The sequence below is a fragment of the Salvia splendens genome, chromosome 12, assembly GCF_004379255.2.
Source record: "Salvia splendens isolate huo1 chromosome 12, SspV2, whole genome shotgun sequence".
Classification (NCBI taxonomy): domain Eukaryota; kingdom Viridiplantae; phylum Streptophyta; class Magnoliopsida; order Lamiales; family Lamiaceae; genus Salvia; species Salvia splendens.
This window is the reverse complement of record NC_056043.1, coordinates 5,660,240-5,674,553: the sequence shown is the minus strand read 5'-3', so window position 1 is coordinate 5,674,553 and position 14,314 is coordinate 5,660,240. Positions and strand designations below refer to the sequence as shown.

The 14,314-nt window shown below is 37.5% G+C and overlaps 1 protein-coding gene across 1 annotated transcript; it reads left to right on the top strand.

The window, feature by feature from the left end:
- Window positions 1–2,910: 2,910 nt before the first annotated feature.
- On the top strand, window positions 2,911–10,795 carry LOC121757440 (salviol synthase-like). The gene is made up of 4 exons (XM_042152988.1): window positions 2,911–3,209; window positions 8,303–8,717; window positions 8,918–9,523; window positions 10,043–10,795. Exons 1-4 carry the CDS (start codon window positions 2,911–2,913, stop codon window positions 10,664–10,666), a joined length of 1,944 nt encoding a protein of 647 aa, XP_042008922.1. The 3' UTR covers window positions 10,667–10,795.
- The last annotated feature ends 3,519 nt before the right edge of the window (window positions 10,796–14,314 follow it).

Here is a 14,314-nt window from a genome sequence, read left to right as displayed (position 1 = left end):
TCCAGGTACTACAAACCCTTCGGGTTGTTCCATATAGATTTCATCTTCTAATTCACCATTTAGAAACACAGTCTTAACATCCATTTGATGAATCTCAAGTTTGTGCAGCGCAACAATCGTGAGAAGCACTCGGATAGATGTAATCCTCGTTACAGGTGAATATGTATCGAAGAAGTCATGTCCTTCCTTACCACCAGTCGGGCTTTATATTTATCCACTATTCCATCGGCCTTAAATTTTCTTTTAAGTAACCATTTGCACCCTAAAAGTTTAGCACCTTCGGGTAGATCAACCAACACTCAAGTGTGGTTTAGCAAAATTGAGTCAATTTCGTTTTGATGTTGGTTCTTCATCCAACATAAAAGCAATGTAGTCAGGACCAAATGTTTTTGGCGTTCTGACCCTACTACCACGTCTTAGTACTGCATCACTTGGATCAGGCCTTGCTCGCTTTCGCGATTGAGGTTTTTCATCCACTGATTTAGAACTAGTGGCTTCATCTTCAATTCTCGTCTCAGAATTGGTTGTGACCTCTTCTTTGTCCTTGCAAGGAAATGTATTTTCTAGAAATATGGCATTCCTTGACTCGATTGTTGTTCCTACTGTTATAGTCGATATTTCAGACTTGTGAACAACAAATCTATATGCACTACTGTTAAGTGCATATCCACTGAAGATACAATTGACTGTTTTAGGGCCAATTATAACTTCCTTGGGTGGGGGAACCATTACCTTCGCCAAACACCCACACACTTTAAGGTGTTTGTAGGATGGTTTCCTTCCTTTCCATGACTCATCAGGAGTGATGTCCTTTCCTTTGAGCGGAATTTTGTTTAGGATATAGTTAACTGTCAAGATAGCCTCCCCCAACATAATATGGGGTAATCCTGAACTAAGTAGGAACGCATTCATCATATCTTTTAGAGTTCGATTTTTGAATTCTGCAACACCATTAGATTGTGGTGAATATGAGCAGTTGTTTGATGGATTATACCACTTGCGTTGCATAACTCCTCAAACGGGGCTACATATTCGCCTCCTCTATCACTTTGAATCGCTTTGATTTTACAACCAAGTTGATTCTCGACTTCATTCTTATAATTTTTGAAGGCTTCAATTGCTTCATCTTTACTTCTTAAAATATAAACATAGCAATATCTTGTGCAATCATCTATGAAAGTGATAAAGTACTTTTTACCACCTCTAGTTTGCACCAACTTTAAATCACATACATCCGTGTGAATAAATTCAAGGGGTTTTGTTTTCCGTTCAACTGAGTGAAACGGTAACTTCGCCATTTTTACTTCAAGACAAATTTCATTTGTCTTGGGTATTCACTTCATTTGCCTTTAGTAAATCTAAATTTACTAATTTTTAATGGCATTTTGATTTACATGTCTCAATCTACAATGCCAAAAATTTGAACACTCGGTCAAGTAAGAGGAAGTAGATGCTTTATTATTATTAGCCAATGGCTTTGGGACAAGGCGTGTAGCCACACTAAGCTTGAAAAGTGCATCGGTTACATAACTTTTTCCGAGGGACTTCCCAAACTTGTACAAAGCAAACCTATCAGATTCAAATACAAGTTTAAACTCCTTATTCACTAGTATTGATCCTGACACTAGGTTCTTGCGGATGTCTGGGACGTGCAATACATCCTTCAAGGTGATTGTGACGTCGGACGACATCATGAGGATCACATTTCCAATGCCGAGGATTTCGGACGATGCTTGATTCCTCATGTTGATCTTCCTCCCTTCAACAGCAGTGTAGGAGGCAAACTTGCTTTTGTCTGAGCAGACATGAGCAGTAGCGCCAGTGTCAATGTACCAGCCACCCTTGTTATCAACAAGGTTAACTTCTTCAGTGACCACAACAACGAGGTCACTTTCATCCCAGTCTTTGAACTCCTTCTCAACGACGTGGGCAACCGGCTTCTTCTTCTTCTTGTTGCGGCAGTCTTTGGCAAAGTGGTCAAGTTTGTCACATTTGTAGCAGTCGCCTTCAAACTTCTTTGCATGCTGCTTTCCCTTCCCTTTGTCCTTCTCATTGGGACGACTTGGGCGAGGGCGTTTGTTGGAGGGACCGCCCCGCTTCAACAGGTTGGCTTTTGCATCAAGTGGGTTGTAGCCCTTAGCCTTTTGATCGGTTTTGCGTACAATAGCTTCAATGCGCAATTTCACGATCAAGTCTTCGAGAGTCATCTTCTTTCGCTTGTGCTTGAGGTAGCTCTTGAAGTCCTTCCAACTAGGAGGAAGCTTCTTGATGATCGTGCACCTTGTGAAGTTGTCGAGAAAGGTCATCCCTTCAGCCACGAGTCCGTGGATGATCATTTGGAACCCTTGAACTTGCTCCATGATGGGTCGAGAGTCAACCATTTTGTAGTCTAAAAATTTGGCTACTACAATATTCTCTTTTCCTGCATTGTCAATGTTATACTTCTTTTCTAGGCTTTCCCACATTTCTTTTGATGTGGTTACACCGGAGTATACATTGTACAAACTATCATCTAAAGCACTTAGAATGAAATTTTTACAAAGATAGTCTCCTTTGCGCCAAGCTTAATAGTCCACCATGACCTCGATCCTTGTCTCTTGATCACTTGGCGCGGGCTGCTCGTTATCCGTGAGAAAGTAGGCGACGCCCAATGTTGTCGAGTAGAACAACATCTTTTGGTTCCATCTCTTGAAGTCAGATCCTCCAAATTTTGGTGGCTTTTCGGTGGGTGGCACCATTCTTGGTGCCAAAGGTGCCGCACTTGGTCCATGAAATGAGCCAATCCTGTTGCCCCCGAAGGGGCCAACATTTTGGTTGGGCATAGAGCCCACCATGGTCGTACCGGATCCAAAGGAACCAGCATCCGTGTGAGACCCGAAGGCCCCAACACTCGATCCAATAAAGGATCCGATGGAACCACTAAAAGTGGAGCCAACCGATCCACTCGAGGTGGATCCGCCAGTGGGCCCAAATGGGTTAATAAACTCCCAAGGGGTTGTTGATGAAGATGGAATGAACCCGGGGGTTGGTATCATCGAGGGAATCAACGACGTGTTGACCGGTGCAGTGGTCGACATGGTGGAAGAGATGGCAGCGGCGGTGGTGGCCGGAGTGGTGGCAGCAATACTGTTGGATTCAGTCGACATCTCCAGCAAAGGTGTTAAGGTTTCGAAAGTATTAGTTTCAGTTAAGTCCAAATTCCTTCAAAGGCAAGTTCTATCTCGTCTTGCAATTATTGGTTTTCTGGATAATAAGAGATAAATACTAGCTGGACGTAATACAACTCAAAAGAAGGAATAAAGAAAAGTAAACTAAAACGAAATTACAAAGAAGAATTCGAAATAATAAACCGTAAAATAGTGGAAATAAGCCGAGTCGAGGAGGCCTCTTTCCGCAAGACGAGATACGTCCCGGTAGTGCTCTAGGATTGGCGTGTCGTCCCCAAAGATAAAACGGCTTACGTCTCTAATGAAGCAGCACCACAATCAACAGAGCTCCGGCGAACTAGATGAATGTGAGGGCAGAGCTTCGACAGAAGAACAATGCAAGAGAGGGAGATAGCTTATGCTTTGTATGCTTGTGAATGGTGTGGAGAATGCAAGAGTATGAATGCCTATTTAAAGGCCAAGTCCACTCATTTGAATTGATGGAGTCAACACCCATTATGTGTGTCATGATGGCTTGATTGTAACCGCCGGGGGTTACAAGCCGTTACGGACGTTACAAACGTCAACCATGGAGCATGAACCTCGACGGATGTATCTAGATACCTCTCACGTAGTTGTTCATTCCAGAGATGTATCTGGACGACCCGATCAACGTGCACGCATTCTACGAAGCTTTCTCCGTACGGTCATTTGCCACATTGTTTTGTCTACGTGTCCAAAATAGATAAATTAATTAATTAATTTCATATCTCCATATATCGTGACATATTTTAATATATTATTTCTCACTCACCGGGAATCAGTTCAGAGAGAATGAATATACCACAATCATCTACTCGGAGCGTAGATCGATTATAAATTATTTAATTATTTCAAAAATAAATAATCTGTCACTTCTACGACCCGGTCCAATTGCGTTGACCGGACTACGATGCCAACAAATTGTATATGTAGTTGACATGGATTGTACACATAGTTCATATTATATGTGTGTAGTTGACATGAATTGTATATGTTGTTGTCAAAAAAAAAGTTAAATTTTTTTTAAAAAAGTTAAAATTTTAAAAAAAGTATTTATTGAATAAAATGTAACATGAAATTATCATTCTGCCATTTCATAATTAATTAATCTCAAAATATTTTACATGTGGCAAATTCTGGACCACTCCTTTAATAAAAATGAGTGGTTGATAATGCATTTCAATTCTTTATTAGGCTAAAAAATCTTAATTGATCACGGCCCTATAAAAACCAATATCTTTTATCCCAAAATATGCTTAGTAGAAAAAAAATGAATTTCATTTTCCCAAAATCTCAACTCCGATAACAAATGCTAAAATAAAGTAGGGTGAATACAGACAATACATAAATAAAGTAGGGTGAAGAAAAACAATATATACATCTTATCTTAAGTACTTGATACAATCCATCTGTTACTAGAAAACACGAGATTTCACTTCAAATTCACATAATTATTCACGTGAAATATTTCACTCTTCGTTGTCACAAAATTCTAGAATTAGAATTCGAGCACATATTGTACTGTTCTACAAATGAATACAACTTATTCTCTAACTAATGACGAAATATTCCACTCCATGTTTTCACAGTGTAAAAATTGCATCAGAAGGTAGAATCGGTGCGATGATCATCACTGACAATGACGGCCAAAAATGCAAGTGAACCCTAATTTCAGCATGCCACTTCGGCATTCCGGAATATCCTACTACTTGCCCGCTTCTTGCTTTACTTCGATTTGAGATGTTCATTTCAATTTAATATCAATGCTAATTTTATTATTACTTCAAAAGTTTTCTGGATGCGTTTATTTTACTTTATGTAGTTTCACACTATATTTTCTCAATTTCTTTTTGGTAATCGTATCTTGGTCCATTAAATGAAAAATTGAAAATTAATTATTAAAATTAAAACCCCACCGGTTGAACCATGTATGTAACCCTTAATCGTGACTACGGGCCCTGTTCGGAACCCCTTACCACCATTCACGGATCAATTATGGTCCACCTTCAAGAGGCAACCGAACCAACCACTACATGTAGCTGCCTTCATCATAATGTTAAATTATCTTCTATAAAAGGAACAGGATTTAAAGTAAAACCATGTAAGTATTATATTAGACATTAAACTTGGGGCTTATAAATAATAAAGTAAAAAAGAAAAATTAAAAAAATTGATGTAAATTGAAATGAACTATTTTTATGGGATGAAAAAAAATGATTTATTTCTATAGAACGGATGAAGTATTATTTTAACTGAGTATGTCATTTTGATATCACTTGTTTAGTTATTTACCATTTCCATCTATAGATCTATCTAGCAATGCGACTATAGCTGCCAAACTATGTTACTTATGTTTGGATACACATATAAAACGGCAAAAATAAAAATATTAATTTGTTATTTTGGTTTCTTTATATATATATATATAGATAGAAATGTAGTGTTAGAAACTTGAAAAATTAATACTCTCTCACTCGTTCCACAAGAATATGTACTCTTTCCTTTTTAGTATGTCCTACAAGAATATGCATTTTTAAAATTTTGAAAGCTCATTTCTTTCGAATGAGGTGAGACTAATTTTCCACTAATAATACTTTATTACTTTTTCTCTCTACCCCTCTCTTACTTTATCCATTTTATATTAAAACGTACCGAGGGAGTAGACATCTACCCAACTTTAATTTGTCTAAGAAAGACGACAAAAGTAATTAACATAAGTTCCAGCCCACGCGTTTGACGGTAGAAATTAAGTTCATTTTGTGGGAACTTGGAACTAGTCTATTTCCAACATCTTATGAAACTACATTCTTTTCTTTTTTTTATAATCATTTTTCAAAAAACAGTAAATTAATTTAACTGGCTAGTGAATTTACTACACAAACTAATACTCCTACTTTCTTTGAGATCCCTATTTTATGTATATAACTCTTTTAAGAACCTGAGTTACACTACATTTCCTTTAAAAAGTTAAGTTCATATATCAAAGAAAATACTATGCTATTGTCAAACAGAGAAAATATTTCCTCTCACTTCCAAAATGGCGGCACCCTAATTGGTCAACGAAAAATACGTAAATATATGCATGCATTAAAAAAATATTTATAGTACTTTGTTGACTAAGTAAATTCAAAGAGTTAACTGTATCGTTTATGCACAAAATTAAGAAAAAAATGGTTAATGTATAAGTAGAGAGAGAATAAAATAGGAGATGAAATAAAGTAAAATAAATGAAGAGAGAATATAGTACAATAAAAAAAGAAGTAGTATTAATTTTGTTAACAAAAAAAAGTGATTCAATTATTAATAAGGAACAGAGAGTATTAATTTGAGGACTCGTTGGAAAATTGTGTTATAGAGAAGATTAATTAATAAATTCCTGCCTTTATTTTAAAATTAATAAAATATATTGAGGAAGTTATATTTGTTTGTTTTTTTCGAAAAGCAAAATAACAAAAAAGATGGCTTCCTTAATTGCAAATTGAATGACTACATAGTGGAGCAATGCAGCCCACTTGACTGGAAATTCTAAGTAGAAATATGCCGCCCAAGAAGAAAATGTTCAAATATATGATGTCTTCCAAACTATTCTTTTCACGTCATATATGTGTGGTCCATAGCTATTTATTTTAAAAGAATTATCATATTTTCTTAATTTCACTATGTATTCTTTGAAATATTTTATAAGTAGGTGAGTAGTTTGTACACTTATAAATCCATAAGATGTCGGTCATATGATGCTTTCATTAATTCATATTTAGATTCTGTAATTTTTGTACTTCTAGATTTTAGATAGTAATTACTTATGATTGCTTAATTATCTTTCCATTTTAACAATAACTATCACTAAAATAAATTTGACCTAAATCACAATTTTTGTCTCAATAATATAAGTAATTAAGTATTTAAAAAGCACACATTGGCCTACAATTTTTTTTAAAAAAATCAAGCACCAACACAACACTACGTAAACTCAATTTATTTCATCTTCTAGAGATTAGACAAATTACATCTAACTTAAACACAGTCTTACCAGCATGTTTATTTTTCTTTTAACTAAACATGGTTAGGAATAACTAATAATTCTACAATACTGAATGTGTTTCTAATTATTGATTGTTTATAAATTTGACAAACTTTTTATTTATAATGTAAATTTTGTAAATCTGAAGTACTAGTATTTATTGTCAGCTTCACATTCCCCTCACATTTGCTCGGAGTATACTAATTGTAATAAATAAAAGTTTATAAGTGACATTAGTACCGTAATGAATTTGAAAAAAGCGAGTAAATAAAAGTCTAGAGTGCAATTATATTTATATGTCACCAAATCTTCATTAAATTTTTTTAACGGAATGAGCGAAGTAAAATATATTACAGCGGACAATTTTTGACATGACACAAAAATCCGACACAAATACTCACGAAATTAATGAATAAAGACCCAGTAAAAACCTGATAATTTTAGATTGAATTAGGACTTAACCTTATTGAGTAGCATCGATATTGCGCTGACTCGTTACGACTCAACCGCACGATTTACTAGCTCTAGAATACACATATCACATATGTTAGTAATTGGGCCCATTCTAAACATTTCAAAAATGAACTTTTTTGTGGGATAGTGTTTTTAGCAGGAAGCTTCGTCTAGTTCATGGATTACTTTTCATTCACTTGACCAAAATGTATTTGGTTGATTATGTCTCAACCATTTGATAACCTATTGTTTAGGGAGTAAGTCGAAATGGGTCCCATCCTGATGCCTAAATTTCACGAGAGCAATTATTTGAGTGATAAAATCAAATACATATAAAAATATTTAGGATGGTGGCCTTGTTAATATAAAAACTTTCAAACGATTCAAGAAATGCATACATATTCAAAATTTTATAGTATAATGATATATCCATTTTTGATTTATCATGATTTTATCACAAAATTAAAATCTTCAGATTATTAAAAGGATTTGTCTGTTCATAGCACGAGAAACTAGGTGGAAGGTGTGTGGCCATTTTAGTCATCAAATTGTACATATTTTGTCAACTCTACAAGACATTTATAGTAGTAGTACATGATATTTTAATGTATGGTTGGCCTCTAACTATTAATTTATGAAAATATCCAAATTTTGACCAAATTAGACAATTCCATTGGACAGCAAACTCTATCATAGATATAATATTTAAATTACTTGTAAATTCAACTAATCATGTTGTTGATATAAATAGAGCATCAACAACACACCTCTTGCATCATCAAATCACAATGGAGTTCCCATCTCTACTCTTATCCCTCCAAATCCTTATCCCAACTCTCATCTTCCTCACACTAATCATCACCAAAAAGAGAAACGGCAAGCTCCCGCCGGGCCCGCGTCGCATCCCGTTGCTCGGAAACATGCACAACATGATCAGCGGCGAGGCCCCCCACCGCGCTCTCCACAAGCTCTCCCAAAAATTCGGCCCCGTGATGCACCTCCAGCTCGGCGAGGTCTCTGTCGCCGTCATCTCCTCCCCCGAGGCCGCCAAGCAGGTATAATCAGTGGCGGAACTACATGGAATTAATAAGAGACTTAAGTCCCTAATCAATTAAAAATTTCACTTTTTTTATTTATATAATATCATCGAATTTTTATTATTTTATGTTAATCATTATGCAAAAGTCCTATTGTCAAAATTAGAATATAGGATAATTTCTAGCCCAGAATAAATTTCTGCATCCGCCCCTGACAGGTGATGAAGACCCACGACATCCACTTCGCCTCGCGGTCCCCGATCATCGTGGCGGAGATCATCAGCTACGGGTGCACCAGCATCACCTTCGGCCCATACGGCGAGTACTGGCGCCAGCTCCGCAAGATCACGACGCTCGAGCTCCTCAGCATGAAGCGCGTCCAGTCGTTCCGCTGGCTCCGGGAGAAGGTCTTCGTCGGCCTCGCCAGAAAATTCGCCGGCGCCGGCGCCGGGGCGGAGGTGAACTTCTCTAAGGAGTTCAACGCGGCGACGTTTGGTATGATCTCGAGAGCGGCGCTCGGGGATGCGACGAAGCAGGTGGAGTCTCTGCACCCGATGATCAACGAGCTCGCGGAGCTGTCGGCCGGGTTTGACATCGCCGACGTGTTTCCTTCGGTTAAATTGTTCCAGTGGATGAGCAGGCTGAAGAAGAGGGTGTTGGTTATACACAAGGATATTGATAGTATTCTTGAGGAAGTCATCCACCAGCATAGAATTGCAAAGAATGATGAACATCATGAAGATATTCTTGATGTTCTTCTCAAATATCATCAGGATGGGCTTGACTTTTCTCTCACCAAGGACAATGTCAAATCCGTCATCGTGGTTAGTGTTCTTTTGACTTATACTTTATCACTGTCGGTGCAAAGAGAAAAGTGAAATCATTATATAACGTTTATGAACAATTTCGTTTATAATAATCTTAACTTTAAATTTGGTACATTTTGATGTAGGATTTTAGCCTAATTTGTCCGAACCAACTAAATCATTATATAAATTTCATGGTTTTAAAGTTGGATTCTTTGTTTGCTTAGGATATGTAGGTGTTTGCATTTGACTAATGAAACAAATAATTTACATCGTATCAATGTAAAGAGATAACTAATTACTTTGAACTGATTTCTAACTTATAATAGTGTATATTCACTATATGACTTTTATGAGCTAATTGGAATCCATGGACTTCTATTATGATATAGAGTGGTTGTTGTTGGCTAAAATTTAACTGATTTAGTAGTATATTTGAGTTGAATAAAAAAAAATGACTGACTCGTCGGTATATCTCACATCATATTGGTGTAAAGAGATAACTGATTGATCTGAACTGTTTGTTTGTTTGTTTAGGATATGTTGGCTGGAGGGAGCGAGACGTCCGGTACAACGGTGGAATGGGCGATGGCCGAACTCGTAAAAAATCCAAGAATCCTGGAGAAGGCACAGGAAGAGGTGAGGAGGATTTTCGACGAAGAGGGAACCATAGAGGAGTCGCGAATTCAGGAATGCAAGTATCTTAAGCTGGTGGTGAAGGAGACTCTGAGGATGCACCCAGCCCTGCCGCTGATGCTGCCTAGGAAATGCCGCGAGACGACCGAGGTGGACGGGTACGTGATACCGGAGAACTCCCGTGTGATTTGCAACGGGTGGGCCATCAACAGAGACCCCAACTACTGGAAAGATGCCAACACTTTTCAGCCCGAGAGGTTTCTTGACAATTTGGTGGATTTCAAGGGGAATAACTTTGAGTTTCTGCCATTCGGGAGTGGCCGGAGGATGTGCCCCGGGATGTCGTTCGGGCTCGCCAACGTTGAGTTTCCGCTTGCTCTGTTTTTGTACCATTTCGACTGGAAATTGGGGGGTGGGATCAAGCCTCAGGATTTGAACATGGAGGATGGGTTTGGGTTGACTGCTAGGAGGCTTAAACAGCTCTATCTTGTGCCCACACTCACAAGGCCTTTGCCTGTCCAATGATGCAATGCACTTTCATAGTAATATTTTGGTGTTTTGATGTTTATCAATAATGTCTATTTAATTTTATGTAATACTCCAAGTACAATGAAGAGACGAGTTTCATTTAATAAATATGTTCCAATTTTGTCATGTTAGGTCGTTGATTTCTTTAATTATATTTGTTGAGCTGGTCAAAGGTTTGAATCAACATTCCGGCCTAAAAGTCTAAAGTTGAAAAACAATACTCCATTAATGGAGGTGAACGTTACTCCATCCATCCATTATCATGATTCTCATGAGTTTTAAAATATGAAAAAAATATTATTTGAAAAATTTTATAAAATGTAGAGTGAACTGTACAAAAGGGCCCTAACTTTTTGCCCTGTAACAACAGATGCCCCTAACATTTAAAAATCACATCACATGTATCTAACAAAATATATAATCACATACCGTGTTTTTTCGGACCATAACACCCTCAGGGCTTGAAAGGGCAAAGTCGCCCTTTTGTAAGGCCGCCACTGCATCACCTGCTACATGTACTGTTGACGAGACGGCGAAAGCAATTGATGTGACAGAAACATCATGTCTTTTGTCCTCTCTTATCTTCCCACTGTAGACGCCGCTTCAGACCTGAGACGTGAGGAGCCCAAGATTCGTCTTCATGCTGACGGAGGTGAGTCATTGCGTCAAACCTTCGTGATGAAATGTCGTCGGTGCGGTCAAGAAGGGCATAATAGGAGGACATGCAGCAATGATCCTCGGACATATGCCCGTTCTCAGGTTGGGGAGACTTCGCAGCACAACGAGTCGCGTGAACGTGGTGAAAGTACTTTGCCTGAATCGTCAAACAATCGCCGACGCCAAGAGGTACTATGCAATAAGCATCTGCAACTATATTCTCTACTTGTACACAGTGCTTTCTCGTATATACTCACTATACTATTAATTGTTGCAGCCTAATGTTCCGGAACCGGGACCATGCACTCGGACCAGGACTCAACCTCAGAGATGTGGCCGCCGTGGTGATCTAGATTGACGAACCTTACTTACTCTAAAAACTTTTTGTTTGTTGGGGATGTGTAAACAATAGTTTGTGGCAGTGTTGATATGATGTGTATGTTAATGACGAGTTGTTATATTTTGGTGGCAGTGATGATATGTATGTTATGTATGTTACAGACTAGTTTGTAACAAATTACTCGAGTATTTTGGTGGAAATGATATCATGACATATTTTGGTGACATTTGATAAAGTACTTCGTCGGTTTGTATTCATTTGTGTACATGGTTTGTGATTTCAGTCATAGTTAAGTAACTTCATTCGTGATTTCAGGCATAGATGAAAACAAAACGTAATCAATCAACATCAGGCATTTGATAGAGTACTTCGATGGTTTGTATTCATTTGTATACATGGTTTGTGATTTCAGTCATAGTTGAGTAACTTCAATTTGTGAAAACAAAACGTAATCAATCAACATTAGGCATTTGATAGAGTACATCGTCGGTTTGTATTCATTTGTGTACATAGTTTGTGATTTCAGTCATAGTTGAGTAACCTCATTCGTGATTTCAGGCATAGATGAAAACAAAGCATAATCAATCAACATCAGAAGATAACGAAGAAAGGAGTGAACACGACATAGCTTTGTTATAACAGTAGAAAAATTACAATACATAGGAACAAGATTATAATTTTTAACTGTCGGAGAGTTGTTGCCGCTTTACCAATTGTTAGCGCCAATGCGTCACACTCTGTTTTCATGCCCAGTTGTAACTTCAAGGCTTCAAACTCCACAGTTTTCATGCGCAATTTCTCTTGCAGAACACCTTCATGTAGCGATTTGGCTCGAAGTTCAGATTCGAATTGGTCTCGCTCAAGTTTCACTCTCTGAACGTAACTGTCTTGGCTTGGGGATAGACTCGCATCAACCCATCAAAAAAACTTGCAATCATCTTCCTGCATAATACTTTCTCATTAATCTTTCTGCCAACAAAATTAATGGAAAAACGAACAACATACATGATTTTAACCTTCCATATTGGGCAGCGATAGTAACGTCTACCCGGGTTAGCAGCCGTCCTAGATATCACAAGCTCAGCCTCAAGATCGTGATTACAATTCACATTTTCGGGACGAGGCCAATTCCAATTGAAGCTTGAACCGAAAGATTGAGAAGAAGAAGAAGAAGACATTGCAACACGACCTGAATTCAATTCGACAATACAAAATTCAAATCAGCAATGCAATTTTGCCGAAAGATAGCACATAGCACATAGCACAAAATCTAAAATCATAATTCCAGATGCCCAACTGTAAACTTCAACCAAGAATTGCAAAATTTTCCAGATGCCCCGACTTTAACCCTACAACCATTAAATTAAATTCCAGATGCCCGACAGTAACCCTACAACAAAAAAAATCAACCAACAATTGCAAAATAAAATTCCAGATGAAATCGCCTAAACCCTTGTGGATACCCTAAATTTAGCGAAATCCAGATGAAATCCCCTAAATTCCAGATGCCGAACAAATGAAATCCCCTAAATTCCAGATGCCCAACAGATGCCTCGCCTATTATGTTTAGAGAGGAAAATATGAAAGCCGACGAAAATGAAAGATGAAAGAAACGAAGTGTCTATTCTGTTTGACTACGAATGAAATCATTTGGAGAGGGAGGGAAAGATGAAAGAAAATAGGAGAATGGAAATATGATTATTATTCTGTTTGACAATACAACTCTTACACATGCAGACTATGTGCAGCATAGGGTGCAGGTTTAGTAGGTAAATAGTCTAAACTGCCCTTCTGCCCATGTGGGCATTTTCGTTCGGAAAATGGCAAAATACACAAGGTTTGTGATTATATATTTTGTTAGATACCTATGATGTGATTTTTAAATGTTAGGGGCCTCTGCTGTTACAGGGCGAAAAGTTAGGGCCCTTTTGTGCAGTTCACTCGAAAATGTATGATAAATTTATAATACGAGGTCTATTGATAAATGACACGATCTAGTGTTAATGTTTAATTGAAAATATTTTATTAACCACTTAGCTCATCGGTAAAAGTAGTTAGTGATTGGAAGTGTATAGGAAAATAATGGCCGCTCATACTTCTAAAGAGTAAGAATGAATTGAAACACACCAAATACTATAAAAGAAAGAGATATTGATATTGAAACACACCAAAAATATAAAAGAAAGGGATTCCGAGAGTATGCATGTATGAGACTGCATATTCATAGAGAGGTTAATAGATTTTATAGGTGCTACTTATTAAAAAAAAGTGCATGTTCTTTTCTAACGGGGTGGGGATCCTCTGCTGTGCTTTTCAGCACAGCAGCCCCTGCTGCCCCTCCCAACAAATAAAATAATTAATTAAATAAAAATAAATTAAATTAAAAATATATATATTATTTTAATTTATTGTGAGGGGCAGCAGGGGCTGCTGTGCTGAAAAGCACAGCAGAGGATCCCACCCCTTTCTAACGTCTTCTATCAAATAAAATTCCAAGATTGAGTGTGTCAAGTATGTGATTAAGCGATAAGAGGTTCACTGCGATGGACACCACTCCGTCGACAACGATATAATTTATTAGTACTAATATTATAATTATTGTTAAAATACAAAAATCCGACCTTGGCTTTGAATTGGATTGCTGCCTT